The following is a 21,650-nucleotide window of genomic DNA, read 5'->3' as shown; positions in this document are numbered from 1 at the left end:
GCTCAATTATTAAAGTGGAGCTCATTGGACAACCTTATTCAGGGCCGATAACATCCGTTTGTACTGTTCAAACATGGCTGCGCCCTGTGTCTCAATGGGGGGCAAGGTTTTATCCGTGATTTTTGTGGCTTTCCTCGTGGGAGCACAAGTAAGTCTCTCTTGCTTTAAGTTCGGCCGCAGGTGCATAAACAGATTGTGTTGTTCTATGATCTCTTTATTGACAAAGCTGGGCCTATTCAGTATTTTTGAGGCTGAATGTGCTGATGCTGCGTCGCCGTCTGCTACTCAGCCTACTGTACTACTCTGTTTATCAGTTTCGTTACCACTCTGACGGGCGCAGTGGCGGGGTGGTAAGACGTCGGCCTCTTAATCGGAAGGTCGTGAGTTCGAATCCCGGCCGCGGCCGCCTGGTGGGTCAAGGGTGGAGATTTTTCCGATCTCGGTGGAGATTTTTCCGTTCTCCCAGGTCAACCTGCTAGAGACGCCAGTAAATACAGCACCCTATACTCATGTGACATGTAAAATTAACTTCAGACTGAATGCTTCTCCGCCAATTTCAAGCGGTACAATTATCTTGAGGGTGAAAATCATGGGGGGATACACCTGTTCTAAAGTTCTATCAGCAGCACCGCTCGGGATAGTCACATTTACTGGCGTGTACCTGCTACCTAGTGCCTTATCCCCCTTCGTGTGTACACGCAAGCACAAGACCAAGTGCGCACGGAAAAGATCCTGTTATCCATGTCCGAGTTCGGTGGGTTATAGAAACACGAAAATACCCAGCATGCTTCCCCCGAAATCGTCGTATGCTGCCTGAAAAAACGTAACACACATAAAAACGGTCATACACGTAAAAACCCACTCATGCAAAAACATGAGTGAACGTGGGAGTTTCAGCCCATGAACACAGAAGAAGAAGAAGTTACCACTACTTGTGTTAAAATCATCGTAATCATCTCATTATTTTATATTTGTTTGTAGGCACGTGTTTGTGCGTGTGTGTGTGTGTAAGTAGAGTCACTGTATTACTAACAGGGATGGCCAAATCTCACAAATTTAACTTGACGGCCGGGCGAGTATCCGCAAGAAAGTTGCTAGCCCGTCAGAAATTTCACTAACCCGTTACATACCACACACAAAATGTAGGATACGCCAGATACGTATAGTTGGATTAGACTGTACTGTGACGCAGTAGTCTCGATCCCTTTCACAGCAGCTTCTCTGCACTGACAATGACAGAGTTGTCTGCTGGCCTTGAGCTTGAACTATTTATAGTAGGTCCATTTCTGACGAAAGGGTGACTAATGGAGTGCCAATGGATGGGACAGGTCAACTCCTTTGTGTCACCGAGTCTGATTACGACGTCAATGACTGACTGAATAAACATAACATTAAAATCCCAGAATCAGTTTTGAGGGCAAAGTGGCATAACCAATGAATTGCTGAAACGGATTATGCCGTCTAAAGGCGTAGCCACTGCTGTAAGTGAATGAAATCTTACCTGTTATGAAGACCGTTTTGTTGTCCGCAGGCAGAAACTGGTTTTGTGGTTTTGTCAAATGAGCAAAAAACAAAGTGTTTATGCGCCATAGCCAACACATTTTTTGTGGAACAAGCGACATGGTGATTTGTATGCACCGCCAGTATTGTGTTTGTTTGTTACCTTCTTTTGTTTTTGTTTTGTTTTTAGAACAACTAGATTTTAACGTTTATGTTTAATGAGTCAGCATTAAATAAACCATTAGTAGATGTACTGAGCTAGTGTGATGCCAATATGAAGGGTTAATGCAGTCTTCTTTCTTGACTGTTTCCTGTGACTTCTTATTGCCCTTTGCATGACATGATCACCAATGAAATTTGCTCCACACTTGTCACAATCACATGGCCTGGAGTATCTTCACAAAACAGCGCAGTCATGCAGTCCTCAGGAAATACTGGCTCTATGTTTTACCAGAATAATTCACAGAACCTATGTAATAGTTAATACATTATTAGTTTAGACCATTTCCTGACTGTGGAAGAAATTCGGACAAAATTTAACCTTCTTTACATACGTATGATTTTGTGAAGGATCTCAATATCAATTCAGAATCAGAATATGATATTTCTCTTGGCAAGTGTACACCAGCTACTAGTATAAATGTACAGCGCTCTTTTTCAACAGCTTTTCATAAATACACATCACATATTGATATTTTTCCTCACAGCTTTTAAAAAAACCAACTGATTGTATGTGTTCATTTGGCTCACATTGTCACACTCACAGAAGCAGTCGGAGAAATCTGTTAAGCTAATTTGAAAAGTGAAATTGCTGTTGCGATATTTAAGCTACCCTCTGCTGCAGAAAAAATAGTCACACCCTCTTGTTCATCCTCAGGACCTTTGACTATTCCTCACAACAGTCTTTTCACTGGCAAGCTAAAGTTAAGATTCATCTAACAGTAACAAGTTCAGTGATTGGTGCACGTGAATTAGCTTGGGTCAGTGAAAGTTTAGCTAGTGTTTCGAGCAGCTGTGACTCATTTGTGGCGGCTCTTCATTGTGTTAAGAATATCTGCTTATCAGAGATCCAACACTGGTGCACAGACTTAGTCCATGGGAGGCCAGCTTTTCTCTGCGGCTTTTGCCATCCTGCTCATGGGGGTGCACACTACTTTTGTAAGACTGCTGAAAACACAGCCACCAGAACAATTTGAATTTTGACTTCTACTCTGTACTTTTAACTGATTGTACACTACAGATACTGTTAATATTGAAATGGAATATCTTAACATACTTCCATAGCAGGACTTAACATGAACTGCTCTTACTTTTGTTTTGACAGTTCTTGAGACCTGTTAGGTTTTTGGCTTGAACTTCTTATCAGTTTTCAGTTAAATCATGGAATTCATTGTGTATCCTAAATTTGAACCCTGCCAGTTTCAAAGTGTTAATTTGAAGAAAAAAACCACGTGTGAATAAGCTGATGAAATAACTGTTGAAGTTGTGCACTATAGCTATTGCTTAAAAATAAAATACAAGAACAAAGATTTAGGTGCCTGTTGAACACTGCTAACAGTTACCTCTGCTGGTTCATGGAAATAATAATTGGTGCTGAACCACTAGCTCGTAGAGGGGTGTTTTGATCTCCAGTAAGAGACACCCTTACAGAGCTCTGCAGATGACTCAGCTGTTTAGCTGTTTTTTGGGGGGGGAACTTTTTGCAATTTAATGTGATTAAGTGTCACCTAAGCATTTACATGGGTTCTTTCTTTTTTTTGTGCATGTATGTTTTATTCAGCAAAATATTTTCATTTATTCATTTACTTAAATTATTGCTGTGGATTGTGGTGATTGACCTGTATAATTCTTTCAGAGCAATCAGCACAATTTTTTGGCAGCAACTGTTATTATAAATAAATCTTACTCTAGTCTTCGTTCTGTCAACCATAACAACATTCAGATTCTTTCAAGATGGGCACAGACTATAGTTTGGCTAAGGATTGCCTTAGTTAATTGCATAGATTGATTCTTTAACTGTTGTAAGACAATTTGTCTTTTTGCTTGCAGGCAGAAGATGAATTTGAAGGATCAAGGACGCTGCAAGTGGAGCACAGTTTTGATCAAGGTATGCCCAAAACAAAGATTTTTTTAAATCTCAGTGAAATCTTCTTGCTGTGCTGTCTTCATTCAGCTTTCGATTAACCCAATGCCACCCAGAGCGCCCAATATCGCCAGCTAGATAATCCATGTGCAGATCCAATAATGGCCTCGTAAATCATCTGCTAAATCACTTTCCCCGTTTTGTACCGAGAGACTGCATTTGCGGGAGACAATTAAGGGTCAATTATGTGACTGAACTGTATTGCAACTTGCCTTCCCCAGGGAGACGGCAACTCGAATGTCCATTAGGGCAACCAACCTTAGATTACCTTACCCTATCAGGATAATCAGCAAGATGTTTTTTAAACTTCAGTTTGGTTAAAAACAACAAAAAACAATGGCTTAATTTTTTTATTATTACATGCTCTAGTGAAGTTTAACTTCCCCACTGTTGCCAGTACGTGCCACAACCACTTTGTTTGTAGTTGTGCATGATTTGTTTCTAGCCAGTCTTAGGCCAGAGGTGCTGCTGACCTTTGGCAACTTATTTGCCCCAACTCCCCTCCCTCCCCCCCCCTCCCCCCCTCCCCCCCAAAAAGAAGAAGGTTCCGGATTCCTGTGTAAAGAATTGAGTGGGTTCAAGTCATTGTCCGATTCACAGAGCTTTTTTTTTTATGTCTGTTTTAAACTCTAAATAAAGAGTTTCTTTTGTATGAAGGAGGACTGAACACTGAGATTGAAAACAATGACTATTTTATCTTGACAAATATGTTTTCAGGTCCCGCTCCTGAGTTTTCAAAACGTGGGACAGTTGTGATTCACTCCCTGAAGAGCAACAAGGCCCAGTTCTCACAAGCAGCATCACTCACTCCACAGGAGAGAGACAGGTTGGAGGTCAGTGTTTGGCTCATTTGAAGATGCATGTACTATAAAATGGAGCCCCCTTTGAAAACCTGTGAAATTATGAAAGAATGAGGTCTTAGACAGGAGGAAGTCTTAAAATGGAGGTGAATTTAGAGACATTTGTATGAACAGAAGATGTGAAGAATCATGGTCTTGGGGCGGGGGATGGGGGGGGGGGGGGGGGTGTGTGGCTGAAATGGGGAGGTGTTTAAAAAGAGGGCTCCTGTTGAATCTGTGATCAGAAGATCTTTTGGATGCAACAAATAGTGTCTGCCGTGGCTTATTAAACAAAACATATATAATATGATTTTATTATTATTTGATAAATCCTTGAAGATGTGTCCATGTCTGGGGGATTGAATACTCTAATTAATACGATTTATAAGGTATGATACTGATACTGATACGTATGTGTTTTCTAATTTGCAGAAACTGTCAAAGGAAAATGGAATCTACAGACTGAGGATTCCCTTGTCTAAGGGAGGCAACCCTGAAGGCGACAGTTATGTATCCACTTTCACCAGAGCGGTATGTTTTTAAAATTGCATAATGTTTCACACACACACACACACACACACACACACACACACAAAATCAAGTGTAAAGAAAAATAGATACATTCAGTCAATCTGTTGGTCTTACACTTACATTATAATGAAAATGAATGCACTTATATACTTATACTTATAGGTTGGCGGAAACCCTTTGGCCAAGACATGATTGACAGTCATTTTCTTAGTAACGCAAATAAACCTAATTTGCCAGAAAACAATTCTTGATTTTTGAGCTTGTTTTCTATTCAAACAGAACACATGCATGAAATAACAAATACACTGCTATCACTTTTAAAGCTGTTTGATTTTAATCCCAATTTTAATCAACAAACTAATTAATTTTTAAGCTTGCAAGCTTGAAGGCAATAGTCATAGTCCGGACTGAGTCAAAGAATGTTTGACTTCGACCAAAATGTCTATCAATTTGATTGAAAGATGAGCAGACTCCATCCATTTAAACTGTTCTTTCTGCAAGTTTTAAACTAAACTAAATCTACACATATATCTGATGCATGGCAGTGTCTGTATTTTAAACCTTAAAAACAAACTTGCAGGTAAATGTGTAGTCATGCAGACTGTAATCTTCTTGTTTGTCACCAGTGTGCCATTTATGAGTCTGGACTGCGCGATCGTCTCATGGTGAACTTCGACCAGACCGGTGAAGTTTTGGGCGTATCAGTTCTTCCAGCTGCGGCTGCTTGCTCAGGGATGGAAGTGAGTGCAGCCAATCTCACCAGCTGGAAAACATCCGTCGAGGTTGTTCAGACTGTTGCCGGGCCTGTGTGAGTATTGGTGTGTGTAGGTGTATGTGTGTGGGGGTGTGTGTGGGGGTGTGTGCATGGAAGTGAATGCAGCCAATCCCACCAGCTGGAAAACCACCGTCCATGTTGTTCAGACTGTTGCCGGGGCTGTGTGAGTATTGATGTGTGTGTATGTAGGTGTGTGTACCGTATGTAGGTGTGTGTGTGTGTGTGTGTCTGTGTGTGTGTGTGTGTGTGTGTGTGTGTGTGTACCGTATGTAGGTGTGTGTGTATGTGTGTATCTCTGGCTGTGGATTCATGTTTGTGCATGTGGATGTATGCGAGTGCACAAGGTTGTGCGTTCAAGTGTGTCTTGTACCACCAAGTGTTGTTATTTGCATGTTTATTTGAGCACTAACACTTAATTCATGGCAATTTCTTTATACTTTGAATCAATATTGTCTGTGTATGAAAATAAGTTTGCATGAGAAGCAGATTAAACAGTATGTCGGGGGTAGATAGTGTTTTAGATTAAACTTTCATAAAATACACATGCCTTTGCTCATTTCAATTTTTTAACTGTCTCTGATCTATAAAAAAAATAAAAAAATTGTTTTGTTTGTTTGTCTCGCATAGACCTGACACTCAAACCTACATTGACAAGATGAAGCGTGATGACCAGGAGCGTTCCAAGGGGCAGCAGGGAGACAACCGATCTTTCTTTGGAAAATATGTGAGTTATCTTTCTTTATTTTGTGTTGTGTTGTTCTGTCTCATCATTGCAAGGACATGCCAGAAAGCGTTGTTGAATTTTTCCAAGACAAAAATCAGGATAAAATTGATGTGTCTTTCAGTTAGATTGCAAACAGGTTATGTGTTTTTATAGGGGGCCATTTTTGTTCCTTCATTAAAGGAGATGACCAATGTCAAAAATGTCAGATTTTGTAAGAAGGTATTGTTTTTGTTTTCTTGTGTCATTTAGAAGATCAGGATGCGAAAGAGGGTAACTGTATTTTTTTTAAATGTAGTTTTCACTTCACAGGGATGTTAACATACTGTTTCGAACTTTCATTGATAAGTCCTTGCATTGATTTTATGAATGGTCTGAAAATCTGTTCATATTTTTATCTTCTTTTGTCTGTGCGTTTTGTGTTGTGTGTGTGTTTGTATGTAGATTACACAAAGCTGTGCCAATTGTGTCATTCTGTTTTCTTTTAAAAAAAATTTACATCAGGTATGACTATTTGTTTCAGTGTTCAGTTTTGATTTTTGTATCATGCAAACAGATTTGTTGTTCCATATACTGTGGTGATGGTCATAGTTTTTTACTCAGGTTTTGACTCTCAAGTTTTTATTGGCAGTTGTGGAGTGCAACAGATTCTCAGAGAGAGAGAGAGAGAGGGAGGGAGGGAGGGAGCATTACACACACACACTCACACTCACACTCACACACACACACACACACATACACACATACACACACACACACACACCGACATTCTCATAGGATGGCAGGAAGGCATGCAATTAATACATAGACATGCAAACAGACAGACACATGCACACCAGTGAGGTGGGGGGAGGGGTGAAGGTATATTCAACAGACATTTGTGCACAGTGTAAATACACACAAAATATGTAAATGGTAACATCACTCAGTTTTATTCAACGATCCAAGGCAGAGAGCTTAACAAATAACTTAAAGCATATCATGAATCAAAAGTAGAGTGATTGTCAATTTGTTTTACAACCATTCATGAGTATGAAAGTACAAGGCTTTTTTGATCAGTGATACAGTATTTAACACTGATCCTCTACCTCAGGATAATATGATAAACAAGAATACATACAATGCATTTTAAGCTTTTAATAATGCTCATGGTTCATGCTGATCATTCCATACATTTTGCATGGTGTGAAAAAGTACTACTTTTCCTGCGCAGCAATCTATTTGGTAATTTAACAAGGGTTTTAGGTTTCACATCCCCCGAAAGCGGCGTATGGCTGCCTGAACAGCGGGGTATGAACGTTCACACACGTAAAACCCCACTTCTGCATTAATGCAGTAGAAGAAGAGAAGATTTTTACAAATTTGATCTTTATTTTGCAGATAGGTATGTGTCATTTAATGTGATAACTCATAGGTACTTTATCAGCTCAAATGTATCAAATGTAACAGCTCAAACGACAAATGTAAAGGAGGCTACTCTTGCATGATTCTTATAGCAAAAAGTTGACAGATTCTGCAGCAGATTTATGTTTCATGCACTGAAAGATATTGGGTATTATTCTCAACAGTGTGACATTTAACCGTCCACAACAGTGTACTGAATGATTTTGTGTTGAGAACGATAACATTTGCACGCACACACGCACGCACACACACACACATGCACGCACGCACGCACTCACGCACGCATGCACGCACACACGCACGCACGCACGCACGCACGCACGCACACACACACACACACACACACACACACACACACACACACACACACACACACACACACACACACACACACACACACACACACACACACACACACACACACACACACACACACAGAGCCTCAGTCATTATTGCTCAGAAACATTGATGGAGTATACAAGGTTCTTTTCATGAATCAGTTACATACACAGCTTGTCCCAAACACTTGTAGAAAAGGGTGCACCAAAAACAAAGGTACATGTGTATAGTGCTAAGAACACAGAACTTGCAGAATTCTTTCTCTGAACTTGCGACTCCAGAATTACGAAAGTACGCTAGAAGTTATAACTGTTCCATCTCATCAGTCTTTCTTAATAATGTATCACATTTTCCATGTTCTTGACGCCATATTTGTGGGACATTTTTCTGTCTTTAAGGGCAGGCACTGGTGTTAAAAGTGATTTTTTTTGTTTCATAAGTGTTGGGTCAAAAATTGTTGCACAATTAAAGAACTCAGTCCATCTCCTGAGAAAATGAAAAAATTTTTTTTTTTGGATCACCGGTTGCCTTGGTAGCAATCCAAGATGGCCACCAAACTGCCACTTTTTAAAACCCTAAGGCTTTTACAAAACCGAAAGGAATTTTGTTTTGGTGCTTGTTATTTATACATTAGCACAATACCCAACTTTTGTTAGAGGCTTTTTTTGAAATCTACAGTCATTCAAAAGATATCGGTGATAAAAATGAGTGACCTTGAATTTTATGAAAAACCGCCCCCAAAAATGGTATAACTTCTCACGAAAAAAAAAATTCAACAAAACGCTCTAACAAAATCTGCGAAATAACGCACTCGAGATGTATGCAAAGTTTCAACAACGCAAGTTTATTAGAAAAAAAGCCTTAGGCTTTTGAAGTGACAAAAAAGTAGTTTTGAGAAAATACACAAAACGTGAAGAAAATGTATTTTTTTTACACAAACGTTTATGAAACATGTAACAAAACAACACTAACAAAACAACAGGTATTGCTTAGTTCCACAAGAAAAACGGAAACAAAATTCAACAAAAAAAACAGCCAGTGTTCTGCAAGCACCAAGGAACCTGGTCCAAGGTCACAATGATCAACTCTTATCCGTTACGTGCACGCTGCGTAAAGTATGCCCATCCATAATTCCCAACTTGTTACCAGTGAAGCCTCTTATCTTGGACCTCTTTTGGACTTGCTTTGAATAATCAGGGAGTCATATGGCAGTGTCCTTTACTTTCTATACTACAATATTTGGGTTGACTTCTGTGAATTGCCTTGCAATGCCATGGGTACTTTGGAAGCTCCTCTCCAGCTTCCACCTCTGCATCTGTAGAGACAACATAAATTCAAAATTAATATGTCTATGACAAACTCAAATACTGCTATTCACATTTTCCCAACAATGACTCCCCCCCCCCTCCCCCCCCCCCCCCCCCCCCCCCCCCCCCCCACACACACATTTGAAAAAAGATATTGTAATGTGATACATGTAACACGATATTTGGGCGCATGCACATGTCAGTGCTGATATTCAAGCAGTGAACAAAAAGATGTTGACAAATCATGTGAATGGTGCGAAGGCAGTACAGGTCTGGTTTACAGCTATTGCATGTATACATTGCATGCAGAAACCATATGGTCTGCATGGGAAGTATGACCACAAGCAATGTTCACTCACTGAGCCATGTGAATGCATGTTTGTTTGAGCCACAAGAAAACTGTAATCACAGGAGGAAGCTAGGCCTATATATAATATGCTCGAGAAAATAAATGAGGAAAGAACAGATGTTTTGCTCCAACCCTGACAAACCTTGTGACAACCAAGCTTCACAGTAGCAGCACATAACAGACTTTGCATCCTATTCAGTTTCTTTGCATCAGGGTGTTGTTACTTAGATTCTGTTCTTCAGCATATAACAGTCACACACGTACACACACACACACACACACACACACACACACAGAGCCAGAGCCGCACACATAACCAAACAAATATATATAAACTTCTACATGTTTGTCAAAAGAAGAAAAAATTACCTACCTACTACCATCTTGCTTATCAGCTGCTTGGAATCTTTCCTGCTCTGCTTGGGCTAGTATTCAACTGCACCAGATTTCCCAGGAGATGCATGGTGTTGCACCATGGCTGAACAAAGTCATTTTTGTATTGATTGTTCTTTTTCTAAGCAGTTAATTTGCTTTTTCCAGAGAAAAGATATAGGGTCTGCCTTCTCGTCGCCATAAATGGCGAACTCCGTGTTGTCCTTATTGCCGTACGCATTCCGCTCAGCAACTCTAAAATAAGTCGTGGCTCAAAACACTCATGGCAACGTGCTTCAAACGTACACCACCGATGGTGATTTCTTCTTCTTCTTCTTCTTCTTTCTTTAGACTGCCGCCTTCATCAAGGTGAAGATTCTGAAGACATTTATTTATTTCTTGCTCCGTCCCAGCTGTTGCAAGGGCAGCAGCATAGTTTCCAGCCAATTTTCATTCTGGACGAAGAAGAATGCACAAACTTGATCTTCCGATTCGTTCGTAGCAATAGCAGACGACACTATCGACTCGCACTTTCTTTTTAAACTTCCGTCACGCCAGCCTCTACAACTGATCTGATTTTACTCGATAATCATCTCCTTTGCGTGTCAAGCACTGAAATCGGGGCAAAACGTGTATTTAACTGAAGTTTCCACAAAGATATCCCAGGAAAATCGCAGCTGTAGATATTTCACATCGCCTCTGGCAAGATCTGGCGGAAATGAAGAATATCGCATTCTGGGAAGGCCGAATCGAACCGAACGAGACCGAGCATAAACGAAGTTTAATATCCGCGATTCGATTGGTCAGCAGCGAAAATTGCTCATACGGAATTTCCCGGAATCTTCATCGGTTCTCTTCGGCTCATTGGAATGTCTTCTAGTTGCTGTTACTAACGGCGCGAAATCCGTAAACGGAAATTCCCGTTGTACGCGTATGAACTGATCGTAGCAAAGAAAAGACAACTCATTCCAGTCATGCTAACGTGACCACCGTTGACGATGTGTTTGACTCCCAGTCACCTCTCAAACATACGCATTTTTTTGCTGTTTTGTGTTTGTTCAATACACAATTGCATACACATACATTGTTCATTTAGCCGTTTTGACCGTTTATGATTAATTCTGATCTAAAATCAGTATATCAGAGTAACCAGAAGAGGTTCAAAATCCAAAATCAGAAAGAAAATGGAAATGACCAGGGAACAAAAAAATCACTTATTTTCACTGTGGTGTCTTCCCTCAAGCTGGAGGAACTTCAATCCGAGTTTTTCACAAATTGTATTCAGAGAAGTTTGAGAACAAATCCAGGAAGAGTGTTTTCTTCTTCAGTTTTTGTCTCAATTTCTTTCTCCTCATTCGGGCTATATATTAATTTGGTACATGTGGTGGTACAGTTCACAGTCATGGCCTAGTGCTTCAAAGAATATGATCAACACAGCTTTGAAATGAACAGTGTCCTGTCTCCAGAGGTACAATTGTACCTTATGTCAGATGTGAGCTAGGACACCTGACAGTAAAGGACATTTTGTGATTACCTTTTGTTTGTTACCTTTACCACAGTACGTGTATCTATGTCCTCAGTGCCCACAGGCCTGCAAAGTAGAGACATTTTTTTCTGGATGTAGTTAACATGTCCAGTTGTCACAGGTATTGCTGTACCACAAGTAGATAGCTGAGCATTTTGCAGCCAGCAGCTTGCTGTACTGGTACATGTAGCACTGTAGCATGAAGTAGTTTCTTTAGCGGTTCACAGCCAGCATTTAGCAGTACTAGTATCGCTGTACCACAAGCATTTAGCTGAGCATTTAGCACTGCTGTATTACTGTAGAACAAAACAGTTCGTCTAGCAATTAGCAGCCAGCATTTAGCTGTACTGGTGTCATTGCACTACGAGGCAGTTACTTTAATTTTTCACAGCCAGTAGTTAGCTGTACTGTTGGGCCGCTGAGTCACTGCTGTGGCTCCTGCTTTGGCTCCTGCTGCGACTGTGGCTGTGAGCTTTGTTGGCCTGATGGCACGTGCAGCACGCACCATGCACGGGCAGGTTCCCGTTAGCACTAGCAGGGCTCCTGTTGGGCACGTTCCCGTTGATGAGGTTGACGTCGTCCATGTCCAAGGACTGACGTGTGTAACCGTTGTTCAAGAGCCTGACGCGTTGCGCCCCGCTTGAGGTGGGGAAGAGGGGCTTGGGGAGGGGACGGTACTGACGGCAGTGCATCTCGTGGGAGGAGTGCAGGCTGGTGCTGGAGGGGCCGCGCGGGGCGAAGCGTACCGTGTGCAGCGACATGGGCCAGGGCTGCCACGGTGAGTTGCGGCAGCAGAAGATCTCCTGGTAGATGTGGCAGAACTTGCGGCTGAAGGCCATGTAGATGACGAAGTTGACGGAGGAGTTGAGCGTCTCCAGAAAGTAGGTGACGATGGCCAGCGCGTGGTAGAGGTTGCCCTCCGCCCCCAGGCGGGAGTAGTTGGCGGTGCAGCGCGACACGATGGTGTTGAGGGCGCCAGGCAGCGTGCACACCAGGAACACCACGGACACCGTCAGCAGCATCAAGGTGATGCGAGTCTGCTCGTGCCCGCTTCCGTGGCCCCGCCCCCCGGCAACGCCGCTACTCCAGCTCATGTTACGCCTCAGCGCTTGGGTGCGGCGGATGGCCACGGCGATGAGCACATTGACGATCATGAGCACGGCGAGGGGAACGAAGCGGAAGATGATGTTGAGCACCAGGCCGTAGGGTACCATGAAGTTCTGGTTGCGGCCCAGAGTGGAGAGCTCCAGCTTTGGAAGGGTGATGTTTCTGGGCAACCTGATCTGTACCACTCTGTACTGCAGGGCAGTGGGCAGGAAGGCCACGGCTGTCAGTAGGTAGATGGACACGATAGCCAGCAGTGTGCTCCTGCGACTGTTGATCGACTTGGCCTTCATGGGGAAGTAGACGGCGATGCAGCGCTCCACGCCCAGCATGGTGGTGAGCCAGGTGGTGATGCGGGCACACACGATGCTACCGTACGCCCCCAGCACGGGGTAGGTAGTGCGCCGCACCCTCAGCGCGCCCAGCGGGTCCTGCAGGCTGTGGATACGCATGGCGCTGAAGGTGAGCGAGTGGAGGAGGAGGAGGAGGTCGGACACTGCCAGGGCAGCCAGGCACACGTTGGTGGTGCTCCGCATCCGATGCTGCACCAGCACCACCAGGCTGAGGATGTTGCCCACCACCCCGAAGATGGCGAACAGCGGGATGAGCACCATACCGAACGCGAAGGTCACTTTGTCCAGCGTGGCCTTGGTCACCAGTTGCTGCACCTCCGCGTCCAACTTGACCACCGTCGTCATGTCCGAGTGGTTGACGCTGAAGTTGTGGTCGTGGCTGCTGTCGGCCCAAGGGAGGGTGGTGGCGGTGGTCAGAAAACCCGTGTGGTTCATGATGCTGGACATGTTGTCTTCATTTAGAAGGAACACCATTGTTCTTGTGCCGCTAAAATGCAGACAGATGAATGCGGGTTGGGCTGGAATTGTTACTCTTGTGCCTCTGTTATGAAGACGGCTGCAACCATTACTCGTGTAACCTCGTGATGAAGGCAGCTGAATAGGACTTAGGCTGCAGTCATTGCTCCCAGTCTTCTTTGGGTAATATGTTTTATGCCCATGAAATCTTGGCTCAGTTCGATCAAGTCACACTGGATGCTGGTTTGAAAACTTTGTGACATGCGATCTTATTCTTGACACAGTTCGTATATATCACAGTAAAGTATCACAGTTTGGTCAATGGATTTTGGCTTATTTCTTACGGAAACAGTGTTGGACACGCACATAGAGGAAGGTTATTGTCGTTTGTCTCACACAGGAAGTTGACTGACAACAGAACCACCATCATTATTCCATTATTCATGAAACGGCTGTCCTCCTGTTTACTAGAATAGTTTCATGCTCGTACGATGAAGAGGTCACTCCTTTGGCGCATTGAGAATGTTTCATGAATTTGATAAGTCGCATTGCTGTCCTCAGAGACGGATGAAGTAACGTCAGATGTAGACAGCAGTGTCCAGCATGTACTCTCAAGGGTGCCCCTGTCACTTTTCACTGGGCGAGGGGAGTCTGGAAAAACAGAAGCAAAAACAGAAATTCGGTCAGTGGCATTAACGCAAAAGCAAGCGTCAGGAAATACATACATTTACAAGGAAGTAAAGAAGATGGATTAGGGGGGGGGGGGGGCAAATATGAAAAGCTTGCCAGGACGGAGCCTAGGTCTGGTGGTATGCAACCGCGCGATCGGATTGGTTGAAATTGAGGTGGGGTTTTTTCCCCACCCAATCAGACCCCGTGGCTTGTTCCCACCCAGGTACTATAGGTGGATGGCACCAATGACCGCAGGGTTTAAAAGGCTGACATCGCGTGATGAGTGTGCTGTTGGAAGCAAGACAGATAAACAGAATTAACTTCCTGCTGCTCCTAAAAGACTTTCTACCCCCCCCCCCCCCCCCTTAAAAAAAATGGCATTAGGACCAGAGGTGGCGCAGGGGTTAAAAGGCTGACATCGCGTGATGAGTGTGCTGTTGGAAGCAAGACAGATAAAAATAGAGAATACTACATGGCTTGCTGTGTCGTACCAGATTTACACGAGTTGTTTTTTTAAATATTGAACTTAACTGCGAGCGAAAGCGAGCTGTTCACTATTTGAAAAAGCAACGAGTGTAAATCTGGTACCACACAGCAAGCCATGTGGTACAGTGGACGCCGCTTAATAAAACCGCGGTTAATAGAGCCAGCCGCTTATAAAAGCCGATTTCAGACGGTCCGAATTTATCACTATATCTTATGTATTAGAAAAAGCCGGTTAATAAAACCAACCCGCCGCTTATTAAAGCCAGTTTTCTCATAGAAATGACGTAGTTTGTGACTAAAACTCACATTATCTTGTTCTGATGTGGAAGACGACCAACAAACAAACACTCATAAAATCGTTCTTCTCTGCCGAGTAATGATTCGTGACGGTGACAGTGGAATTATTGATGTACCGAAGTGATCAAAGTACACGTACATGTACATAATTGAAACAAAAGTTCCACATCCTTCGTGAAGTTTTGTTTAGATTCAAACAAGTGTAAATGACGAAAGAAAGTGACTGAGTGACGTAAACAAAAGAGAAGATTTTTTTTTTCTTTCGAAAATGACGTATTCCTGGACCGCCGGTTAATAAATCCGCCGCTTATTAAAGCCATTTTTCGTCGGTCCAGAAGTGGCTTTATTAAGCGGCGACCACTGTATTCTGTTTATCCTCCATACTGTACTTACGTGTATTTTACTGAAAATGTCTTGCAGTCGAGGCAACTAAATTGAAGAGGCTTGTTTTGGAACCTCGATCTCTTCTAAAGCCTCGTGCAATCTAATACGTCAAAGCAAAGAAACGTCACTCTGAAATTGTGGCGTGACGTGTTAGTTCTAATTTTTGTTTCTATAATGACGTTTGTCTCGGTGACTTTGGCATCATAAGCAGTGGAAAAACAGGTCTCTGCCAGACTTGCTTGACATGACCTCATTTACATGATATACACACGTGTGATTTGAACGATTATTATCTCACGGGTGTCTCTCTCACGTATGTAGGATAAACAGAATTAACTTCCTGCTGCTCCTAAAAGACTTTCTACCCCCCCACCCCCCTCGCACCATCCCGTCCTCCCTTCGTTTACGTTTGTGACTCGTTACGATGATTTTGTAACTGTCTCTCCCACCCCCTTCCTATGTAGCTATGGCTGTAAACCCTCCCCCCCCCCCCCCCTTTAAAAAAAAAAGACATTAGGACCAGAGGTGGCACAACATTTTGACCCCAAAAAGTGTTTAGGTTCTCATTGTATTTAGGTACTTTGAACACCGTAGAATCATTGCGGGGCTTTTGTGTGTTTAATACAGAAATTATGTCGCTGTGTAATAGCAGAGAGACTTTTTATGACTTATGGAGGAAAGATTTTTAAACATTATTTCAAACTACAATTACTTGCCTAATTATTTCCGACATTTATTCTATTCCTGTGATATCTACCCAGGGAACAAAATCTTTTCATAAATATGAAGAAAATGCTATTATGTTATTGTTATGTTATTGTTTAGAGTGAAAAAAACACGTACTTCAAAGTTACATGTTTATTGTTCTTGAAGATGATGTTTCCCCAAAGCTATCGGTTTTACCACCAAACAAAAGAGTCGAAGAAAAGTCAGTTCGGACCCATAAATCATGCAAATATTCCTTTATAGGACAAAAACCATGCACCCTGCCCAAGTCCTTTTTCCATCAAAGGCCTAAAAAAGAAAAGCTTTCACAACAAAAGTGCCATCTCGATCTGCCCTTCGGACATCAAGGCGTACCTCCCCCAATGCAACTCCGTTTTGTTCTCATCCCCATTCCCCCTAAACACTTCCCCCTCCCTTAACACCCCCCCCCTCCACCGCACACACACCCTCACGCACGCACGCACACACGCACACACACACACACCTCATTCTCTGATCTCGTCTCTTTGCTACTTGTTTCCCCACTTTTTGGTGGGATTTTCCCGTCTTTCACCTGTTTGCACAAAGGATTTTGTCGTTTTCATCCCGCGGCACCATCGACGGCGTAAGCGTGGGCGTAAAAATCGATGATGGCGCCAGCAGTCACGTGCCAGCGAATTAAAAAATAGGGAAGGATGGGAGCGAGAATCCTTGAGACGCTAGCCGTGATTGGATTCCCAAATGTCGGTGATTGCGAGCCATTGAGGTACGGTTACTATAAGTCAGGCACGGGGATCTTCCTCCTTTGGAACCTCTTTAGGGCTTCGTGTTGGATATGGAAAATCGACACATTTAATTGATTTTGAAGCTGTACATACCTCGCGTGTAAATTAATTTCCCTTTTGCTCTTACATCAGGGTTAACAAGAAGTTATAAAATGTTGTCTTATTTTGGATTTGTCAAAGGCCTGTGTCCTTTTTACATTTAGTCAAGTTTTGACTAAATGTTTTAACATAGAGGGGGAATCGAGACGAGGGTCGTGGTGTATGTGTGTGTGTGTGTGTGTGTGTGTGTGTGTGTGTGTAGAGCGATTCAGACTAAACTACTGGACCGATCTTTATGAAATTTGACATGAGAGTTTTTTTTTAGTTTTTTTGATAAATGTCTTTGATGACGTCATATCCGGCTTTTTGTAAAAGTTGAGGCGGCACTGTCACACCCTCATTTTTCAATCAAATTGATTGAAATTTTTGCAAAGCAATCTTCGACGAAGGCCGGACTTTGGTATTGCATTTCAGCTTGGTGGCTTAAAAAATAATGAATGAATTTGGTCATTAAAAATCGGAAACTTGTCATTAATTTTTTTTTTTAAACGATCCAAAAACAATTTCATCTTCTTCTTCTTCGTTCATGGGCTTAGACTCCCACGTTCACTCATGTTTTTAGCACGAGTGGATTTTTACCTGTTTCCACAGTTGTTTGGCAAAGAATGCTAGAATAGTCAGGTGTCAAAGACTTTTTTGGCGAGGGTGAGGCATTAAAAACAGATCGAGGTCCCAAACAAGCCAACGACCTCTCGACACTCTCAGTAGGGGTTGGGCTTTACCGATCTCAGGTACTAGGTACATAATTTACAGGGGCCAAAGGGAGATAACCACTGTCGTCTTCAAAGCGTGTTTACGTGGATGGTTGTAGTTTAATGTGGGTCATAAACCAGGGGTTTATCTGTAGAAAGATGCCAGTGTTTGAACTTGAATTGGTCAACAGTTGGGCTGTGTCGAGGGGTTGGGAGAGAGAGAGGGGGGGGGGGGGGGGGGCGGTATCCGTGACTGGCGTTCTTAGCTGTTTGGCTATCGCGGCTACAAACGACAATCGTTACAATCAGATCGGTACGGAACACAGAAAAAAATGGATGCTGAATCGGTCTCGCATGACCCCCTGGATTTTCGAGACAAGAAACAACAACAAGTCGCGTAAGGCGAAAATACAACATTTAGTCAAGCTCAGTCGAACTCACAGAATGAAACTGAACGCATTGCATTTTTTCCGCAAGACCGTACACTCGTAGCATCGTCTGTCCACCGCTCGTGGCAAAGGCAGTGAAATTAACAATCCAGAAAAGCGCTGTAGCGGTTGCGCTGAGGAGGATAGCACGCTTTTCTATATCTCTATTCTTTTTGGTTTAAGCGTGTTTTTTTTTATTAATTTCTTGTATACATGTTATATACAGTAACAACATTAAGAACGTTAACAAGCAGACTGCTTATGGACACGTTCCAAAACTAAGCAGTCTGCTTGTTAACGTTCTATTCTTTTTAACTCTCTGAATGTGTTTTTAATCCAAACATATCATATCTATATGTTTTTGGAATCAGGAACGGACAAGGAATAAGATGAAATTGTTTTTAAATCGATTTCGGAAATTTAATTTTAATCATAATTTTTATATTTTTAATTTTCAGAGCTTGTTTTTAATCCGAATATAACATATTTATATGTTTTTGGAATCAGAAAATGATGAAGAATACGATAAACGTAATTTTGGATCGTTTTATAAAAAATAATTTTAATTACAATTTTCAGATTTTTAATGACCAAAGTCATTAATTAATTTTTAAGCCTCCAAGCTGAAATGCAATCCCAAAGTCCGGCCTTCGTCGAAGATTGCTTGGCCAAAATTTCGACCAACTTGATTGAAAAATGAGGGTGTGACAGTGCCGCCTTAACTTTTACAAAATGCCGGATATGACGTCATCAAAGACATTTATCGAAAAAATGAAAAAAACGTCTGGGGATATCATACCCTGAAACTCTCATGAAAAATTTCATAAAGATCGGTCCAGTAGTTTACTCTGAATCGCTCTACACACACACAGACACACACACACAGACACACACACATGCACCACGACCCTCGTCTCGATTACCCCCTCTATGTTAAAACATTTAGTCAAAACTTGACTAAATGTAAAAACAACAAACAGAACAGTTAAAACACTGAGTTGGTAGCCAGTGTGTTGAATAGTGTTACATGTAAATGGTGCTCAGTGTAGCGTATGTAAAAGCCTTTGTGATGGAATCTATGATGGTTTACACGACTGTGTACACTGGAAAGCAGATATGTTTGCGAACGTTTGCATGTGTTCGCTCTACTCGTTTCGGAGATGTGCTATAGCAGTATTTTCCACAAGAAATTGTAAGACACAGAGGAGTATTGTGACAGAAACACTGCCTTTTCTTGAGAATCAAATGAAAGTATTTGGTATTCTAAGTACATGCCTGGGTAAAGTCACTGTGCTAAACAATTTCGTTTAATTTTGAGCATTGTGTTTCCTTCAACAGCCCCCCCCCCCCCCCCGCGCACACACAAACACACCATTACTCCCCTTTCTCTGTGTTACTTTGCGACTTAAGAGAACAATATTGTATACGCATACTTAGGCAATATTGTATTGCTTTTCTGAAGGATGTTTTTAATTTGGGGTATTATGCACATCCCTTCTTTCACTCTCCATTTCTACGCCTATAATTATATTTGTACCTGTCCATATATGCGCGATAGCGCGCTTGTTTGTGTACAGTTTGCTCGGTAAGAGGTGCAGGTTACCATCGAGTGATTCGGTTCTACCTATTCTCCCCAAGGGTATTAATGACCTCCCAATACTTAGCCTGGTCACGGGACGGTTCACCTTTCCGATTCTCTCGATATGACCAACGGACAATTATCTGGACGAACGCAATTATCTGGACGAACGCAATTATTTGGTCGACGTACGTGCGCATGGAAATTAACCTTTTGTCCTTGCTCAACCTTGACCTTGAAAGAAGAAGAGATTTGTTGGTGGGGTACGGGTGGGGGTAGGGGTTGGGGTCGGGGGGGGGGGGGGGGGTGGCTGGCAGGGAGTGGGATTTGGGATAGATTCTTTATCTTCCAAGCGTGACAGTAAAGATAGACTGACTGAACTATATTTCTTTTCCGATGTAAATAGTCCAATGCGCCGGCACAGGTCTGTGGAGGCTTCTAGTACATGAGATACGAGCATCCGTCTACTTGGGCACCTGAGAAGAGTTTTGTTGTTGTTGATGTTTTTTGCGGAAGACATTTTGCAGACTGAAATGGATTAAAGAAGATTGACATTCAAGTGCCAGTTACAAAATGAATTCAGCCAAAACAACTAACCAACCTACCAAACAATGGAACAACAAACAAACAATGAATGGAACAAACAATAAAACAAACAAACAAACAAACAAACAAACAAACAAACAAAAACGCTGCACCAAAAGCAGCTAAGCTTTATCGGTATGTATCCAAATAAAAGGATGTTCATATTCCCAAAGGAAAAGCCTTGACGGATCTATCGTTTTTGACAAGATGGACAAAACGGGAAAAATAAGTTACTACCATTCCAAGCAGAACAATCAACCACATGATATAATACAGGTTCTGCCCTGCTCACCTGTTCGCATGAGCATTTCAACGGAAGGGCAACAAAACAAAAAAACGCTCTCCGCGCACGTACTAGTGTGAACAGTTGTTGAAGGATATTATATATGGGCGGGGATGTAGCTCAGTCGGTAGCGCGCTGGATTTGTATCCAGTTGGCCGCTGTCAGCGTGAGTTCGTCCCCACGTTCGGCGAGAGATTTATATCTCAGAGTCAACTTTGTGTGCAGACTCTCCTCGGTGTCCGAACACCCCCGTGTGTACACGCAAGCACAAGACCAAGTGCGCACGAAAAAGATCCTGTAATCCATGTCAGAGTTCGGTGGGTTATAGAAACACGAAAATACCCAGCATGCTTCCTCCGAAAACGGCGTATGGCTGCCTAAATGGCAGGGTAAAAAACGGTCATACACGTAAAATTCCACTCGTGCAAAAAACACGAGTGTACGAGGGAGTTTCAGCCCACGAACGCAGAAGAAGGAGAAGAAGAAGGATATTATCTTAGGTGCCGCAGGTACAAACAAAAAAGAACCGCCCCCACCCCCGAAAAAAAAGAAAACAGGAACACACACACAGACACAAACATTCCCCCGAAATTGAAGGATAGTTACACTGTATGACATTAAAAATATCATCTGTACGTTAATTTGTGGAATCGTTTTTGTCCATTTTCTTTCTATTTTGAACGGTGATCGTCGGTTCAAGCTTTCGAAGATCGTAATAGCACAGTGATGAATATACTAAAAAAGAAAGCGTTTAGGCAAGTCAGAATTTCGGAAATAAATGGTATAAGAGCCGGCTTAACCAATTATCATTACGACTAGACATATAATCCTGTGCATTGACACTAATCTGTAAGTACCAAGGTGTTTGAAACTATTCCGAAACAAAAAACGGAAAAAGTTATATTTTGTTGAGTAAGAGAACTGAAAAGAACAATAC

The 21,650-nt window shown here is 42.4% G+C and overlaps 2 protein-coding genes and 1 long non-coding RNA gene across 3 annotated transcripts; 1 reads left to right on the top strand and 2 right to left on the bottom strand.

The window, feature by feature from the left end:
* Positions 1-48: 48 nt before the first annotated feature.
* LOC138971586 (ER membrane protein complex subunit 10-like) lies at positions 49-6,680 on the top strand. The gene is made up of 6 exons (XM_070344346.1): positions 49-148; positions 3,550-3,607; positions 4,361-4,476; positions 4,915-5,013; positions 5,640-5,821; positions 6,416-6,680. The coding sequence occupies exons 1-6, from the start codon at positions 74-76 to the stop codon at positions 6,663-6,665; spliced, it is 780 nt and encodes a 259-aa protein (XP_070200447.1). The 5' UTR covers positions 49-73; the 3' UTR covers positions 6,666-6,680.
* Positions 6,681-7,420: 740 nt separating this feature from the next.
* On the bottom strand, positions 7,421-11,206 carry LOC138971587 (uncharacterized). Its single transcript, XR_011457301.1, has 2 exons — positions 10,282-11,206; positions 7,421-9,567 (listed from the first exon to the last, which is right to left on the bottom strand). It is a non-coding gene; the product is annotated as an uncharacterized lncRNA (long non-coding RNA).
* Positions 11,207-11,273: 67 nt separating this feature from the next.
* On the bottom strand, positions 11,274-14,364 carry LOC138971584 (allatostatin-A receptor-like). Its single transcript, XM_070344344.1, has one exon. The coding sequence runs from the start codon at positions 13,734-13,736 to the stop codon at positions 12,204-12,206; it is 1,533 nt and encodes a 510-aa protein (XP_070200445.1). The 5' UTR covers positions 13,737-14,364; the 3' UTR covers positions 11,274-12,203.
* Positions 14,365-21,650: the final 7,286 nt, after the last annotated feature.

Source organism: Littorina saxatilis, linkage group LG7, assembly GCF_037325665.1.
Source record: "Littorina saxatilis isolate snail1 linkage group LG7, US_GU_Lsax_2.0, whole genome shotgun sequence".
In the NCBI taxonomy this organism is placed as follows: domain Eukaryota; kingdom Metazoa; phylum Mollusca; class Gastropoda; order Littorinimorpha; family Littorinidae; genus Littorina; species Littorina saxatilis.
The sequence above is the reverse complement of the archived record's forward strand: the minus strand, read 5'-3'. Positions and strand labels throughout refer to the sequence as shown.

Excerpts from the sequence above, each read along its gene's own strand:
- LOC138971584 (XM_070344344.1), bottom strand. The coding sequence starts at position 13,736 with ATGGTGTTCCTTCTAAATGAAGACAACATGTCCAGCATCATGAACCAC.
- LOC138971586 (XM_070344346.1), top strand. The coding sequence starts at position 74 with ATGGCTGCGCCCTGTGTCTCAATGGGGGGCAAGGTTTTATCCGTGATT. Across the intron at positions 3,608-4,360 it reads GGAGCACAGTTTTGATCAAG|GTCCCGCTCCTGAGTTTTCA; the intron begins GTATGCCCAAAA and ends ATATGTTTTCAG. Across the intron at positions 5,014-5,639 it reads TATCCACTTTCACCAGAGCG|TGTGCCATTTATGAGTCTGG; the intron begins GTATGTTTTTAA and ends GTTTGTCACCAG.